The sequence below is a fragment of the Lissotriton vulgaris genome, chromosome 9, assembly GCF_964263255.1.
Source record: "Lissotriton vulgaris chromosome 9, aLisVul1.2, whole genome shotgun sequence".
NCBI lineage: Eukaryota > Metazoa > Chordata > Amphibia > Caudata > Salamandridae > Lissotriton > Lissotriton vulgaris.
In genome coordinates, this window is record NC_141697.1 from 1,028,026,903 (window position 1) to 1,028,045,802 (window position 18,900).

Genomic DNA, 18,900 nt, shown 5'->3' on the forward strand with positions numbered 1-18,900 from the left:
AGGATGGTGGCGGGGTCAGAGGAAGAGAGAGAGAGGGCGAAAGAGAGAGAGAGCAGCACGAGACACAGCAGCGGTCGGTATCAGATGGAAGTGAAGAGGGGCGTTGTTGGGGGGGGGTCAAGGAAAAGAGTGAGAGCATGTGCTACAAGAGGAAGAAGCAGGACTTGCACTTCCATAGATTTCTAAATTCCATATAAAAGAAAAAAAAGAAAAAAATAGTTAATAGCAATAGTGGAAGCATAGACCTCATCAATCAAAAGTGATGGCAATGCAGAAATACTTCAGGGGTGGAACAAATGTAAAATGGGAAAAAAAAGCTAATAAATCAGGAGCAGTTAATTTGAATAGACAAGAAAGTCATTCAATCAAAGAACTCACCCAAAGGCCACTTAATGTAGAATTGATTCATCATTGTAAAATCGGCTCGCAAAGGGCCAGATTCTGAGAATCTGGCCCTTTGCGAGCGCAATTTTTGCATTTGGGATTCATCATCCCAAATGCAAAAATCGCAAATTGCGAAATCGCTAAATTGCCAGGAATTGCATTTAAGGAATCTCTATTTGAGATTCCTTAAATGCAATTCATGAACCATTTTTGAATTGCGAAATTGCTATTTTTGGCCGCTATTTACCGCGAAGTCTGACTTCGTGGTAAATTGCGAAAACTTTGAAAAATGCACTTTAGTGCATTTTTCAAAGTTGTATGTTACAACACATGTCCTTTGGACATGTGTGTTCGCAACATCAGTCTACATTTACATTTCAGGGATGCTACAGGGTGTCCTTTGGACACCCCTGGCACCCTTGAAATCGCATCCTTATTTGCGATTAGCAAATTGCTAATCGCAAATAAGGAATGACTCCCCCTTCATTCCTATGGGCCCCTAGGCCCATAGGAATGCATGGAGAGTCATTCCTTATTTGCGATTAGCAATTTGCTAATCGCAAATAAGGAAGCTTTAGAAATCGCAAATAATATTGCGATTTCTACATGAATCCCGTTTTGCGAGCCATTAATAGCGATTCCTTAATAATCGCTATTGAGGACTCGCAAATCGGGACATTGATGAATCTGGCTGTATATGTATTGCTGTCTGTGACAGACAGCTGACGCTGTCTTTAGTAGGACTGCAAGAAAAGCGTGGTCTCTCTCTCAAGTTCGAACCTGATATTGGCAGGAACAACAATAGGTGAGTGTAGGGTCATATGATATGCAATCAATCACAAAGATTAGAAGGTTATCATTTTTTTATTTAATGCAATTTTATATAGCGCGAACATTACCCGCCCGAAGGTGTCAGAGCGCTTTGTCAAAGGAAAGGTGGAACTAGCCCACACACAGTTAAACATTATAAACTGGTAGAGTACTGTCTATTCCACTCTCTTTCACATTCATCTTTGGGAAACCTATGTGTTAATGTTGTCTGAGCAATGAATATTTCTCCAGTAAACGAAAAAGAACATCAAAACATGATATTTCTACTGGTGCTAGTTATAACAATGTTGTTCTTTAGTATTTATTTCAATGTATTTGTGTATGCTTTACAGGAAACAGAAGAAAACCTACAAAATGGGATTCATTGTGCAGGTTTCAATTACAGTACTTCTGCTGGAAATTCAGGTTTTTTGTCAATATGCACGCTATGACTATGAAGATGAATATGAACCAGATGAAGAATACCCTCCAGCATTTCATGTGAATCAACATTTTGACTATGCAGTACCCTACTTATCAAATCCAGATTGTGCCAGAGAGTGTTTCTGCCCACCAACCCTTCCTCAAACCATGTACTGCGACAATCGCAAACTGAAAAGCATCCCAAAAGTCCCGGCACACGTTCAACAGCTATACCTGCAGTTCAATGAAATTGAAGAAATACCAGCAACTTCCTTCATCAACGCCACAGCTCTGAAGGAAATTAACCTTAGCCACAACAAAATAAAGTCAAATAGGATTGAGGAAGGTGTGTTCAGTAAGCTTACAAAACTAACACACCTCTTTCTTGACCACAACAATCTAGAGGAATTTCCATCTCTTCTTCCTAGCAGCCTTGAAAGGATTTTTGTCAATTACAACAAGATCAACAAAGTACAGTCCAGCAACCTGCAAAGTTTAATAAATGTGACAATGCTAGATCTTTGCAACAACAATATAGAAGATGCATTTAAAGGAAAAGGGCTCTCTAGAATGAAGAGCTTAATGCAACTTAATCTATGCAACAATAAATTACATTCCATGCCAAAAAATCCACCAGCCTCTCTCATGTACCTCTCACTAGAAAATAACTCAATCTCTCAGATTCCAGAGGACTATTTCACCAAACTTTCTAACCTTACAGCTTTCAGGATGTCAAACAATAAATTGAAGGAAGTCCCTCGGAACATGTTCAACCTTCCCAATCTAATGGAACTTGACCTTGCAAGCAACAAACTAAAGCAAGCCTTCTATATTCCCAGATCCCTGGAGCATTTGTACCTTCAGGACAATGACATTGAATGTGAGTATTACGTTATTTGTAAATATGTAACTCTTGACTCATGGGTAGAGTAATTCGAAGTGCAGTCAAAAAGAATATAACACAGAAGATAGAATTTAAAGTATCTAAAAAATATTGAGTCACACTCCAAACCACCAAAGAGCAAAATATGAACAGTAGCCTGTTTTTCATATAGTCAAATACCTAACTACATAAATGCTAGAAGATAAAAGTAGGTAACATTCACTAAACGTGTGTCGATAATCTTTCTTATAATGGGGATGCTAATTCTGGGCACAATTCCCAAAGTCATGCATGTGTGCAAATGGCTGGATTTTCAAGGAAAACAAGCAAAAAATAGTGAATGTATACTTGTAAATCAGTTTATCCATGTGTAACGTTACAGCACAATGGTATAATATTCCACACGGCTAAATCGGTGGAGAAGTGTGGCTCACTGGTTAGAGCAGGCAGACCCTGAAGCAGAGGTCAGACCCGGGACCAGGGTTCAATTCCCGACGCGGCAGGGTCTTGAGCTCAAATGTCCACGGACTCGATAATTCTCGCTTCGGTGCCTGACCTAATCATGGGTTCACACTCTGCAACTCTGGGCATTAAGCTTGCTTAATCTCCACAACGGCCCCCCGCGGCGGGATGCCTGGCTTTCACCTTGGGGATGCCCTGTAGGGGCTATCTCACAGGGAAAAACCAGGACGGGTTCCCAAGGCAAGCGCGGAGATACCCCTTAGGGGGTCGATTCTGGCGCTATATAAGAATATAATAATAATAATAATAATCCTATTCCAAGGGACAGTGTTACAAGCCATAGAAAGCTTAGGAATACCCACACGTTTTGACAGTTTGCTGTTATTGACAAACCTGTTCCTTGCCCGTTCCCACTTTATGGCTCTACATGTAGTCCTCCAGGTAAAAGTTGCTTAGCAGAGTGGGGATGAGCTCGGAACACGCCATGTTTGTTCTGTATGTACTTATGGGATTTTTCCATGAGGAAATTGATTTCTCCTTGGAAAAATATAAAGTTACCACAGATCATCATATGCATATATGCACAATTGTACTCTACATAAAATCCCTCATGTGGAGCTGCTACCACATCTGACTAAATGGAAATTCACAACAAATTTCTAGAAATGCCTCTGGAAAGCTTTGACTGCTTAAGTTTTCCCAAGGTGCTCTTCATGAAGACCCACATCTCCTAAATCAGCATCAATGTCCATTAATAAACCTATTAATGCATATTTTCAGATTTATTTATGAATGGGGCCCTCTATGTTCAGCTCAGATTAAAGTAATTTGTGGATGAGCAAAACATTAAAAAAAACAAGAATGACAAAAGATCTGCTCATTGAGGGTGACAACAGAAGAAAATACAAAAGGACTGTTTAAAATAAAATACAAACTGAACATTTTGCACACTTGCCCAATATTCCGATAACCAGGGCTTCAAAATGTTTTGAAAGGAACAAAAAGTATAGCAAAAAGGAATAAAATCTGCTCAAGAAGAGCATTTTAAAATAAATTGAATAAACATAAAAGGAAACAGTCAAATAAAAAGTCTTAATTAGAAACAATAAGTTTAGCTAAAGGAGCTTGGAAACAGAACAACTCGTGGAAAAACAGTCAAAACCTAAAAGTAAAATTAAGACATGAGATATTTAGAGACAGCAAAGGAAAAAAGAGCTCCTCAAAAGTGATTGAATATGTAAGAATTTAAACAAAATAAAAGAAAGTGGCAAAAAATCAAGAGAGAAGAAAGGAAAATCAAAATAAAGAAAGGCATCAGGATGCAAAGTAAAAGAAAAAAAGCAAAATTAATAATGGGCTCACATAATTAAAACATATGAAAATAGAAAATCAAAGTCAGGCCATATTGCAGACAGAGGCAAGAACAACAAGCATTGGCATAGCCAATAGGTCTCGCCTTACGAGACCTTATAAGTATTTAGTTATTCAGCACAATATCCTTGGTGCAACAACATCATCTGTTGCATGGCTAAACACTTATAAGGTCCCAAAAGCGAGACCTATTGGCTATGCCAATGCTTGTTTCTACTTGTAAATTATTTTGCAAAAGTTGTTGAGCGTGTGTGTATTTTATTATGATTGTGTCAGAGGATGAATGCGAGAATGAGTCGATGGATGGATGGATAAATGGATGCATGATTATAAAAGATGAGTGGCAATGTGCATGTATGATGACTGACTGAGTGTCTAAACCCACCAATGAAACTAAATGCACTTTCATTCATAGGCCGGGCCTATGGTCATGGTCAATGCTTGTTTTAACTTTGCATGGCTATAGGAGGGGAGGAATAGAGCATGAGATAAGGGGAGAGAGAAATAGAGAGTGAGAAAAAGAGAAAAAGAGAGATACTTGGCAAAGCGTAGTCCAAGAAAGAGACTGTGGGGATGGCGAAGAGAAAATGGGAGGGAAAGAAAAAAAATAAGAGATAGTGTATGAGACAGGAAAAGAGTAAGTTTTGGAGTTTGAGCAAAAGGCTGCTACCTTGGTGCCTTAGTAATAGCTCAGCTTGTGCTCTTAGAATCAAGCCAGACAGACTAGTTGTCTAGCATCAGGCTCCCCCACCTAACGTGCGTACGCTGTACATGGCAGACACACGTAACCTCATCATTTGGTACCTCACTTTGTAGGCTTCAGTTACTTGAGGTTAGTGAAATATGCAACATTAGATTTTAATGTGTCTGCTGAGGCAGGATGAGATTCCCGGCGGGCTTCCGTAGAACAGATTTAAAACAAAGCCCGATGCGTGCGCAGGAAAGGAATGTCTGGCAGCGCGAGGCAGCCGGGATCCGAGCTGCCCGGGGTTTTACCTCACCTGCCAGTCGAGCCTCCTGGACTCCCTCATCACCACTCTAAGTCCCTCTGCAGCCGTGCCAAGCTGGGAGACTAGTTCCTTCAAACTGCACTCAGAGGTGTGAATCACAAGGACGATTACTGCCTCCTGTGGCTGCTCTGTAAAGTAAAAAGTGGTAACCAGGGCAGCACCAGGGATGTCTACTGCCGACTGTTTTATTTGGAGCTTAATTGTAATAAGAAATGGTAAGCAGTGCAGTGCAAGGAATAGGGGGGCGGCACAAGGGGGCTTTGCGCACTGCTACCTGAACACACAGTCTCTAGCAGGCAAGGAGTAGGTGGGGGCTTACCTGACACTGGTGCAGCAGCAGGTTCAGTGGCAGTAAGGCCCAGAGCCCTCAGGAGCCAATTGAACCCTGATTATGGCTGGAGTTTTCTACCGCAACAGCAAATTCGCCTGTTTCCTTGCTTGCTCAAGGGCCAAAGGCATCCTCACTACGCCTCTGGGAGCAGGTATGATCTGAGAATTAAAAGTGACCATGCAAATGTTTAATTAATATCTCCATGTTACACTAAGCAGTCATCAACAAAAGGGGACACAATGCGTGTGTGTGAAATAGCAAAGATTTTTATTTCTATCTTTGTAAAATAGCTCACACCTCGCGCTGAAAGTAAAAAAAACAAAAGTGTTGTCAAAAGTGAAAGCATTTCCCTTGCGGGAGCGAGCAGTGCCAGGACCGATAATTGCTAACTCATGGCGCCAAAGCTTGCTCCCGCAATTGAACCGCCAAACGTGCACACGTTGCCATTGAAAGCAATACAACACGTGCACGTTTTTAGAGCGAAAAGTGAAGCGATTCCAAAAGGTCTTTTTCTTATGCAGCGCATGCACGCTGCATAGGCAAGACCTAAAAACAACAAAAGACACTTAGTCAAGTAAAAATAAAGCCATCAAACAAAGAAAGAACAATAAAAGTACCATCTGAAATATGAAGGAAAGGGAGAAGGAAAGATTTGGAGAATGACTAACATCATGAAGCCACAAGAAAGGCAAGAAAGATGAGAACAGCACTTAGGATATTATGGAAAAGGAAACAGAAAAATGGAAGAAAAAATAACTAAGATGAAACATAAAAATGATCACAGAACAGAAATAGAAGGATTTTAAATGGAAACTATTGAAAGTAGGTTACATTTGATACCCGATAAATAACGTATCTCATTGTATCATTATTTATCAGGGGTGATAACACCTAATTTGTAATCAGGACCTAGATATTGATGTTGTTTTAATATTTGAATGCACAATATTAATTTATTGCTTTGGATACCTATTTTTTTAGTAGCCTTATTATCGTTTATTTTGTTTTTCCTATTTCATTTACAGTTCTGAATACTTCACTGATGTGCTCATTCATTGATCCGATGAACCCCAATCGCTTGACCTACCTCCGTATTGACAAAAACAGACTCCAGGCTCCATTAAGCACACTTGCATTCCTGTGTTTTCCAAACATACACAATATCTACTATGGTGAACAGAAGAAGGGTCAAGGCAAGGACACAAAGTTAGAGGCACCTCTATTTCCTCAATTTCCACAGCCAGAAGAAGAGCATGAGGAGGGCCCAGGAGATCGGTTCTATTACCACGAGGAAGGCGAGCCCAGAACAAGGGAGGAGGAAGACGATTTTGAGTTTGAACCTTATTCATACTGAACTCCACAATGAATCAATTTGGGCACATCTTGCATATATGTAGACTAAAAAATGCAATATCTTCAAATTCTAGCATATTGGTGAGAGGTGTCATTCATGGTTGCAGACTTTGATAGCTATTTGGCCAGACCAACAAAACAGATCTATACTACAAGAATGATTCCCCCCCCACCTACAAACAAGAATGAATATTCACATAGAGATATGACATAAACTAGGTCTATGTGAAAATTTCAATGGAGCTAAATAGAATGGTTACTGTTTGTGCGCTAATTTGAGGGTGAAAATGTGTTGGGGAATTGAGTTGTATCAGTGTAAGAGTTTTTAGTTGACATTATAGATTTTAGAACAACTTTTTCGTACCAATATAATTAAATATGTACTAACATTGTTTTAAATATTCTTATTATCTACATTTTGAAATAAAAAATGTACAGCTCCGACAAATTCATTATAAGTTGATTTCATGTCAAATTTCTTTGCTGCCATAATTTAGTTTGCTGCTACTCTTTACTCTATTTCATATGTTCCCTCCTCCTCTGAATTAATGCATTTTCATCAGTTGGATAGGAAAATAAACATCTGCCTATTATGGCAACCTCTACAGACTGCCGTTATTCAAGAACAATGAGTTATGCTCATGCACATTTTGATCTAGGCACCATGTACATATTTTCTCATTTCAGTTATTTCAAGCAAAGGCTCAGAGTAGCACCATAATCTATAGGGAGTGTACAGCTAAATGTACTTTTGTAGGCAAATACAGCTAGCTTTTAAAGATGTCCATGCACCACCAAGGCATTTGTTTTGGGGGAGGACTCATTGGTGATGTACTTTACATAGTAGGAGAGTAATAGGTAATACAGGGTTTATTAAATTTTTTGTATAGATCTCATAGAGAGCCTCTATCATTTACTTCAGTTTCTGAATCTCATAACCTGCTCCTATGACTTAGCAGCAGTTTATAACAAAACTGGCTACCCACTGTTGTGATGTCATAAAGGCTTTCAAGGCCAGGACCACGGGGCTCTCTGAGAGGCTATCAGCGCAGCTTCACTTGTCTGCTTTGACTGAAAGCAGAAAGCACAGCTGCTGGAGAGAAAAGGAAGGCAGGGAAGGTAGCAGGTGTAGAAAGTGAATCACTCGAATGCTGTAGTAGAAATCAATTACAGGTTTATTCATAAACAGCCCCACACCTGGTGCGGTGCGTAGGTAAGGAAAGTCAACACTAGAATGACAGTTGGGCAGTTGGAGTGAGTCAAGAGAATGGGTGGAATGTTGGGGAACCAATGGAAGGGGTAGGGTGACAATGGATGCTCTCGCGCAGGATAGGTGACTTGTTGTTGTCACATGGAAGGGCACGAGGAAGTACAGAACTGGGATGCAACACATCTTCCTCTCTTGAGAGTTTTGACTAATAACTACATTCTGTGGTAAAACAAACATTCATGTGCATTTAACTATGAACCTTTAGTCAAACACAAAGTCTTCATAACGTTTCGGTTTATGGATGGTTCTCCCAAACCTCCCCGTGACTAAGTGGGGATCATGGACACTTTCGGTGTCGGAGTGAGGATCATTACTGGTTCTACCAGACCTACCACTGAAGATATGACCGTCAGACATGACTTCAGAGTCAGAGTGTGAGTCGCCATAACAACTCCTTGGTACTGGAGTGTGAGGACTGACATCAACAAACCGGTCTGATGAGTGACAATCAGCAAAGCCAGTGACAGGTGGGAGATTGTGTGAAGTCTCATTACTGGGCATGCAACTTTGTTCTAAACTGGTCCTATCAACATCAACCCACAGATCTTTTCAATACCTATTAGGTTGCAGTTGATTGGGTACATTGCCTCCATGATGATATCTGGCCAATCTACTCATGTGCCACACTATCCCATCGCTGAGCCTTGCAGCATTGTTATAAAGTTCATCTATATGAAGAGGAGCGGTGAATCTGCTTTCTCCTTTTCTTACTTTTTTTTCCAAACGAACTTTCACTAGATCCCCTACCTTAAATGAGTGTTCTTTTGCACCATGTTTTGAGTCATACCATTCTTTGTAATATTTTTGCGCCTTGATTATGTTATTTCTGGTGACCATTCCAGTTGTTTTGAAACAGGCTCCTACCTAGGTCTATACTCAGGGGCTGTCTGCTTCTCATAAGAACAAAAGGTGCATTACGGGTGCTGGCACAAGGAGATATCCTAAAGGCCCAGATGCGTTTGAATACTTCTTCTTCCCAGTTAAGGTTAGCATTTCTTGACAATTGTATGTGTCCCTTCAAGGCACGGTTGAAACGTTCAATTAGGCCATTACCTTCAGGATGGTATAATGAGGTAGTGTGTGGGTGATACAATTCCTCTCAAGGAATGACTTGAACGCCTCTGAGTAAAATTGTGGACCATTGTCAGTGAGAACAAATTTGGGTAATCCTTCACTTAAGAACAACTTATCCAGGAAGGATATGGCTGTTGAGCTGACTATTTCAGAAACAATTTCTATTTCCGGCCACTTTGAGAAGTGATCAATGACCACTAAAATGTACTTGATCTCTTCATCATGTCCTTCAATGGGTCCCGCGATGTCCAGGCCCAATTTTTCCCATGCCATTAAGGGGGTTGAAGTGGAGAAAGGTAAACTTTGGATGTTTTGAGGGTTTTATCTGAATCACAGCACTCAACACAGTTTCTTATGAGGATTTAAATTTGCTTGTCAATACCGGGCCACCAATAACAGGTTCTGACTCTCTGCTTCGTCATTGAAATGCCCAGGTGACCTATGTGGCAAAGTTTTTGAATTTTGTCTCTGAGGGTGATGGGGGCTATGGCTTTGCCGATTCTGTACAACACTCCATTTTCACAACAGAGTTCATTTCTTATTTCCCAATAAACTTTGACATTGTCATGAAGATGGCGTTTCTCTGGCCAAGAGGTGTTGACGAATTTGCATACATCTTTAAGTGTTGAATCCTGAGACATGGATTTTCCCATTCTCCCGCAGAGATTCCATCAAAATCCGTGTTGAAAAGCAGAGCCGCTTTTTCATCATCCTCTAGTGCATCCATATTTTCATTGTGTGGAAGAGGTAGTCTGCTGAGGAAATCTGCAACTTTGTTCTTGATCCCCGGCCAATATTCAGCTGTGTAGTTGTAATCCAACAATTTGATAGACATTTTACTTAGTCGTGGTGAAGCATTTTGCAGACCTGAGGCAGACAAGATTTTAATTAAGGGTTTGTGGTCCGTGCGAAGATGTATATTGTATCCCCAAATGTATGCTCTGAAATAATTGAGCGCCCATGAACAGGCTAGCATCTCACGTTCGATTACAGAGTATTTCTCCTCAGCAGGGGTGAGCAATCTTGAGGCAAAGGCCACAACCCATTCTTGGTTTGAAGTATCCTTGTGCACTAACACGGCACCCAATCCTTTGTTGCTAGCATCAGTTGGTACAAAGATTTCAGCTTTAGGATCAAATCCTTTGAGAAAGGGTGCATCGCTGATTTCTTTTTTGATTGTCTCAAAGGTGTTCTGACATTCCGGGGACCATTCAAATTTTATTCTATTTTTTAGTAATTGTCTTAGACTGTACATTTTTTCTGAAAAATTTCGAATGAATTTGGAATAATACTCAGTTAATCCGAGAAAGGCTCTAACATCTTCTTTGCTGGATGGGCAGGGAGCATTGAGAATGGCATCTACTAAACCTTGTTTTGGTTTGATACTGATGAAGCGGGCTTCAGAAAATATTTTATTCTGACTCGTGGATTTAATTCCCCATAACATGAACTAATCAATTAATGAGCTGTTGCATGATTTGTTTAATTAACACAACCTAGATTAAGTTTGCACCACACATATACACGCGGGAAACTAATTACATGTGCTCTTGTTGCATTTGCAAGTCTGTTTTGTAACACATGATTAATATTGTTTTGTTTGTTATGTCTGTCCTATTGTCTTTGTCACTATTAATATGCGGCTGATCATTCATGGCATGTGCTTTTTATATGTGCTTACATGTTTGTCCTATGTTGTGTTTGTCTGTCTGTGTATCATTTAATCATCTTTTTACTCTTTCAGAAACATAAAGCTTGATTACATGAAGAATGGTAGATATTTTATGTGCTGCTTTAATTGTTTGCTTTTGCTAAATGTCTTTTATTAGTGGGTTAATTAATAATTAGCAAGGGATGGGTGGTACAGAAGGGTTTGCTTTACCTGAATTAATCACTCTTTTTGTGTTTGTTTAAATATTAGCTCAAGAGTGGTTTGAGGCCTAGTCTCTGTTTCTGAAGAAAAGTTGGTCGGCCTGAACTGAGCAGAAGTTGGAGCCAAGTGTACACGTTTTGGAAATCTTCCATGCGGAGTTTGTTTTACCTTCTTCTTGAAGGGATTGTGGCTCTGACATTTGAAAAAACTGTGGCTTTGACAATGGAGCTTGTTTTCATGGACTGCTCTGGATGTTCTTTTACAAGGCCGAGGAAGTGGCAGGCATAATTCTGCCGAGCTTTGGTGGAAGTCAGATTGGCAACTTTTAAAATGTTGCAAAGCTCGGAAGCTGATTTCACTCGATGTCAATGGACAATGGCATGGTGACGCTTATTCCCTGGACGTGTTAGTTGTGGTGGTCTGACAGCCACCAACCAATCACAGTGCTGAACTTTTGTAAAATTATTACATTTAGTTAAATTTGAGAGCAAAAATGATATAAAATTGGCTCTCTTGAAGGGTTTGGGTCTGTCTTTTTCCAGAGGGCGAAGTGCTGTCCGATTTCCTTTGGATTGTAAGCATTCAACTGTTTATTACTTGTTTCCCTTTCAGGTCAGAAAGCTAACTTAGAGAATAAGATTTATGTTTTTCTTAGTTCATTATTTTGAACAATGCTAAAATGACAGTTAATTTTGTGCCAATGTTTAATGCATATAACTGAATTAATAAAACTAATTGTTTGCTTTTAATAAAGAGAGTTAATAAAGATTATTCAATTATGAATTTTAAAATAAACTTTTAAAATGACAAGCTGGTCTTGTTTATTGTAGATAGTTTATAGCTTAAAAACAAACAACATATTGATCTATTCACCTCATGATTCAGCTGCTCTAATGTTTCTTATGGGCCTGGTATTGATTGGTAAGTGTGATAGTGGATTGTGACATAATTTATAAAATATTTTAGTTGCAGAGCTGGATCAATTTTGGTAGCTTCAGACGGTTATATGTTGTTTTTGACATGCATGTTACATATATGTTGGTATAGTCATAGGATTGATGTTTAACAAATGTTAAGTTTTTGATTTTGTCAGATTGTTATATGTAGTCTTAGGGAATTTTTCCAGCAGTGTGAAAAATTTCTGGTTAATTGCTAGCAAGGTAGTGTGACTAGAAGAGTTACACGTGCATTTGTCTGTTTCAAAATTGTGGTATAGAATATATCACGTGTTGTGGATGTACAACACAAGTTTAGGGACCTTAGATGTGCATGGTTGAATGTATAGTGAGGATTGTCTATGAAATTGTAGCATTAAGCAGAGGGACCTGGTGAGCCTGTTTTAAAACTTTCTGTGAAAAGAGTAGTAGGATTTATCCAAGCTTGAGAGAAGGGTGAGATAGCGTCGTCTATTCTTATCAACGCTTGACATTTTCTGTGGTTGGTTCAAGTCCTGCCAAGAATTTGTGTGTGTATGATCAGGGTTTTCTTGTTTGAAAGTGTGTGAATGATTGGTAACCTGAAGGGTAGGGTAAGAATTACTCTATTGGCAATTGAAACTATTCTGTGAGAATAGCGTCGTCTATTCCACGCTGAGAATACTTGAATGAATGTGTAAAACTATCTCTTTGTTAGAGAAACAGGCAAATGGTTTGTTTTCATGTAGTTATTAATTGCGTTTTTAAAAAGTAATTGGAAAGTGTTTTAAACCCTTCTGGGTAAAGTAAAAGCATTGAAAGGTGTTTTGCGCTATTTAAATACCTTCAAAAAGCATTGCACGCTATTTTAATCCATTGAAAAGTGCTCCGATCGAAAATTGTGAGGGAGGGGCTGATTTAGGAGTGAGAGCGTGTGGGGACAGCCTGCAGCCGCAGCTGCTGTATACGTCAGAGCCCGCCGCGCTCTGATTGGTTGATGTGCCTGGAGTGTCAGAGCAAAACAGCGCTCTCATTGGTTGAGGCGCGATCAATGCTCGAAATACTGTTTATTTTATAAGTATTCCTTTCTGTTCTGATTTTTGTCTTTCTCTCGCAGATTGCGCTATTTTAGAAAATACTGGCTTGATTAGTGAAGCGTAGTGTTTTGAGCTTGTTTCAGTAGCCCCTCATCCCCAGATTCTCTGTCAATTGCCACGCTACGTGTACGTTCAGCTCACACGCAGTGTTAAATGGTATCAGAACCAAAGACACGAGCTTCCTACTGTTCGCGCTCCCTCACACAGCAATTACTTTAATAGCTCGAGCCCCTTATCTTCTTGACAACACGAGTTTCCTTTAAAGCTGCACAAGTCCGCTCCATCTCGAGCTTTTTCTTATGCTTTACTGCTCGCTTTGTGTTTACATTTGAACAGCCGACTGTTTAATTTCTTCACTTCAACGTTACTAAACACAGATATTTGTTGTTGTATTTCAGTGTGCCGAGCATATGGTTAACCGAGCATTTTTGTAAAGGAGGGGGGCGTAAGGAGAGAGCTGCCTGCAGCGACTGACTACGTCAGCCGCCGCGCTCTCATTTGTGGAAAGGCCGACGCGTCATAGGCAGAGCCGCGCTCTGATTGGGCGAGGCTCTCCCATTGAGCATTCCTTGGTCCCGAGTGTCACGGAGGAGCCGCGCGTACCTATTGGTTGGTGACGCGAGAGAAGCCGCGACCTGATTGGTCAGAGCTTCGTGTTAGTGTTGGACTTATTCTTCTTTGAGAAGGAATGCTAAGCGCTGGCTTTGGAGAGCGATGGTGGAATAGCGCTATACTTGCTAAATTCTTTTTCTAATTAGGGGCCTTAGTTGAGGTTGATTTGTTTGTTACAGAGAAGAGTTGTGTCCTGATTGGCTGAGGACGCCGCAGTGTCATTGAAAGGCCGCGACCGGATTGGTTGAGGCTCTGGCGGGCACTGTGGTTGGCTGAGCGCTGTGCAGCCACACGCTGATTGGCTAAAACACTTGTGCTGATGCACATTGTTTACTTTTTGCCGAGCATTTAGTTTTCCACGCTATTAATGCCCAAAGCTTCGTTTTTTTATTATTAATTGTTTCTGATATTTACCACAACACATTTGTTATTAATTAGTGAATAATACAGGAGATACATTAGGACAATAGCAGCAAAAGTGATTAGAGTAAGGAAATTAATTATTAATTAGTACAATATTAGGTAAAAACAGTTGCTTAGAGTTACAAATAAAGTTATAGTATTTACAGTATTGTACATTAAGAAAGCCATTAAAAGTCTTTGATAAAACAGCATTGAGTTACAAACATGAGTTATTGGGATGATTATAAGAAAAAGCCTACATGGTTTCAAAAGGTGAAAAATTATTTTAAACCTGACAAGAAAATTGAAACACGTGGTGGTAAATTACTTCATAAGTACAAAACACCTGCAGTCTATATGGAAGGCGAATATGGTTATCATACTGTAATTTGGTTTGATAACTGGATGCATTATACCAAAAATGATGGTGTACTAGCCTGGCCAGAAGATGGGTCATTTAATTTAAAGGTTTTACAAAATCTGAGAGGAAAAATGATGGATCTTGTGCCAAAGCCAATACCTACACAATTTGAAGCCTTAGTTGAATGGGAGGTTGAGATGATGGAACTTGAACGTGAAAGCAAGTGTTCAGCACCTAAATATTCAAAATATGTTGAAAATAAGGAAACACATGAGGATAAAGTGAGACGCTGGAGAAAGGCAGACATGTATGATGGTCTGTAACCAGTAAGAATAATGATTACTGAAGATTTAGAACAAAAGACAGCTGGACGAAGAATTGATGAGGAATTAGATGATGCGGTTTTAGAAGATATTTATGCCACTAAACCCAAACCGCCACCTTATCAAGCAGGTTCTCAATCTACCCCGAGAGTTTCTACAGAAACTTCTCCAAGTGCACCTCCTATAGAAGTTGAGGAAGGTTCTCCCAGATTTTTAAAATTACCTGAAAGGGTAGGCTCAGTAAATAATTGTAGTACACCCAGAGAAAAAAGAGTCCCACAGGAAAATAATTTTGTGAGAAATCAAGAAAGATTACCTGCTGATCAAGAAATTTCTAGTTATAATAAAGCAAAGCAAGATTTAATTCAACAATTGACAAAAGGCATGGAAGCAGTCACAGTACCAGTAACTATTGGTCCTGTGGTACCAGTTTTTGATCAAGGAGATAATAGACAAACAGCCTTAACAGCTCCGTTAAATGCAGAAATTCAAAAGGTTGCTGAAAAATTTTATTCAGAACTTTCAGAGATTCATAGAGAAAAATCTATGATGCCAAATCTAACATTACATGGAAGTTTGTCAAGTTCGCAAACACCAACTGTGGCGGATTCAGATTCAGGTTTGTCAGAGAAAAGCTTAAACAGAACAGAATTATCTCAAAATGAAATGTCCCCTGAAGCTCCTGAATATAAAAAGCTTGATGTAGCTAAATTAAAAGCTGACCTGGAGGAATTAATCATTGGCACAATTGGTACTGATAATTTGAAATTGCATCAAGATGATGAACTATTGTTTATTTGTAAAAGCATTCAGTGGAAAACTAAAAACAGGTATGAACAACTGGAAGAAATGGCTGCTGAGTTAGAAATTGATTTGAGCATACAGAAACATTTACAGAAACATTACAGGGTGGATTTCTCTGAGAGGGACATTGATCATTTAAATGGTGCTGGAAGAATAACTCATATAAGAGAATTATTACATTTTCTCAGAAAACTAGGTGAATTAGGTAAATGGAGAATAAAATGGTCAAAGAAAGAACAAGATAAAAGACTAAGAAATGATGAAATTTCTGAATTTCCAATGAGAGAAATAGCTGAAGGAGGGTATGTGCATGTTCTTTGGTCCAGACAGGATATTCTCCTGTTTACCAATGATTTTCCACATTTGAGGGAAAAACCAGTTGAGTGGTACCGACAGGTAGACAGATTTATAAAGGTGTCAAAGGTTCTGTGGATTGATCTGGATGGATTCTTTGACATTGTTGTCCCATCAGATCTTTGGACAGAATGCAAGATTTCTGTGGATTGGCCAAAAGAAGAACCTGCCCGAGACAAAATTACAGGTGCCCCATCAAAAGATGTCATGTATCTTTATAATAAAGTAATTTATTGGCTGAAAGGAAAAATTCCCCCAAAAGAAGTGGACTGGGTTAAAATAGACAGAACAAATCAGGAACCAAAAGAATCAGTTCATTCATTTTATGAAAGGTTACTGTTAGTCTTTAAACAGTACAGTGGCTATGAAAAATTAAGTGAAAAGGACATGAGCCATTTTATCTACAGATTTGTATATGGCCTGAGACCTGAAATTGGTGACATGATTAGAAATGGAATTGTTTGTTGGCAAACACTATCAGTTGATGACATCTTGAGGAAAGCAAAATATTGCAGTGATGAGATAGATGCAAGGCAAAAGAATCTCAAGGAGAAAGCAATGTGGGCACAAGTGAAGGTAGCTGAGCAGCAACAACAACAACAGTTAGGCTCTATGCAACAAGGAAAATTCAAGGGTAATTTTAACAATAATAAGCCAAAATTTAATGTAAATGTTGAAGAGTTGAAACAAAAGCTCCCATGTTTTAATTGTGGCGAAATTGGACACTGGAAACGAGAGTGTAAAAACCCGTCCAGAAATTTTAAAAATAATTCATTGAATCCACAGGTGCAGAGTGAGTTAAATCCGCAGCAACAGCAACAGCTACAACAGCAGCTGAATGAGTTAAGTCAGCAGCGACAGCTACAGCGACAAATAGTGAACCAGACACAGCAAAGCCAGTTTCAGCAACAGAATCAGGTACAGCAGAATCAAATCCAGCAGAGTCAGTTACCTCAAGCACCATTCCCTGGTAGTGCTAACACACAGAGATTTTCTCCTGAAACAGGTTTCTGTGGAATTAATTCGGATAAAAATGTGTCAAAAGTTAACATGTCAAGTGCTTCTCAATTTTGGTTAAAAGACAAAGAGGGTAGTGATTCATCAGAGGATTACTCATGACGGTGCCTGAGAGAGGAGGAAGAGTGTGTGCTTGGACCCACTCTTGAGGTAGATCAGTCTGGTCCATTTGTTAATGGTAAAGTGAATGATAAAGATATCACTTTCCTTGTGGACACAGGTGCTACCTGTTCTACTGTTAGATCAGCAGAAATAGAAAACATTCCTCTCTCGGGTGAGACCATTCAAGTTGTAGGTGTAGCTAATCAGCAAATTAAAACTAGTTTGACAGATCCAGTAAAGGTGGAGATAGGCAACTACAAAGATAAACACAGATTTCTAGTTTGTGACAGCAGTCCTGTGAATCTGTTAGGTCGTGATATATTATGCAAAATGAATTGCAGAATATATTGCTCACCAGAGGGCATTGAAATGCAAACAGCAGAAGAAGATGGGATTTATAAATGGACTATGCTAATGGTTGAAGAGGAGAAAACACCATTATTTCCTGTATTTGATAAAAATGATTTGCCTGAAGAGCTTAAAAAGCAAGTTAATCCAGCAATTTGGGACCTAACAGGAAATGATATCGGTCTTATGAAAAATATTGATCCAGTAAAAATCGATGTTAAGCAGGGAATTGATTTTCCAAATGTTCCTCAATACAAAATGAAAGCAGAGACAAATGAGGGAATCATTCCTGTGATTGAAAAATTCATAAGTCAAGGTGTGTTAAAAGAAATTGAAAGCAGCCCATGTAATTCACCAATTATGGGTATTAAAAAGCCAAATGGAACATACAGAATTGTTCAAGATTTAAGAAAAATTAATCAGATAGTTGTTCCATGTTGTCCTATTGTTCCAAACCCTGCAGTAATTCTTTACCAGATTCCACATGATGCAGAATGGTACACAGTCATTGACCTGTGTAATGCCTTCTTTACAGTTCCATTACATCCAGAGAGCCAGCAAATTTTTGCTTTTAGGTTCCAAAATAGGATCCTAGCATGGTGTCGTATCCCTCAAGGGTATACTGATAGTCCATCTATCTTTAATCAATTGTTAAAGAAATCCCTGGAAGATCTAGTGTTGCCTGGTAATTCCACATTGGTGCAGTACATTGACGATTTGCTTGTGGCAGCCAAAACACGAGAAAATTGTGTTACTGATACCATTACCCTGTTAAATCGTTTGGCAGATGAGGGACATAAAGTGTCACCAGCAAAATTGCAGTTTTGTAAACAAGAAGTGAAATATCTTGGTCACAGAATTGCAAAGGGAACCAGAAAAGTGACAGTTGAGAGAATCAAAATGATTCGAGCAATACAACCACCGACAACACAAAGACAGGTGAGAATGTTTCTAGGAATGGTTGGTTACTGTCGACAATGGATTAGTGGGTTTTCAGTAATTGCAAAACCACTTCAGAGACTAACAAAAGCAGATATAAAAGATCCAATTAATCTGTCAAAAATTGAGCTGGAAGCTTTTGAGCAGTTAAAAAAGAGCTTATGTGAAGCTCCTGCTCTGGGAATGCCAGACTATGAAAAGGAATTTGAATACTACTGTAGTGAAAGAGAAGGTTGTGCATTGTCAGTGCTAATTCAGAGGCATGGAAAGTTGAGAAAACCAATTGCATATTTCTGAGCTGTTCTGGATCCTGTTGCAAAAGCTTTGCCAGGTTGCTTAAAAGCAGTGGCCGCAACAAGTGTAAGTCTTGAGCAAAGTGAGGG

The 18,900-nt window shown here is 39.3% G+C and overlaps 1 protein-coding gene across 1 annotated transcript in view; it reads left to right on the top strand.

The window, feature by feature from the left end:
• Nucleotides 1-7,630, top strand: part of OMD (osteomodulin) — a 54,874-nt gene extending 47,244 nt beyond the window's left edge. The window contains exons 2-3 of the mRNA XM_086938938.1: nucleotides 1,548-2,497; nucleotides 6,700-7,630. Coding sequence (XP_086795064.1) covers nucleotides 1,570-2,497; nucleotides 6,700-7,028 — 1,257 coding nt within the window. The 5' untranslated portion in view covers nucleotides 1,548-1,569 and the 3' untranslated portion in view covers nucleotides 7,029-7,630. The remainder of the gene's footprint in view (nucleotides 1-1,547; nucleotides 2,498-6,699) is intronic.
• Nucleotides 7,631-18,900: the final 11,270 nt, after the last annotated feature.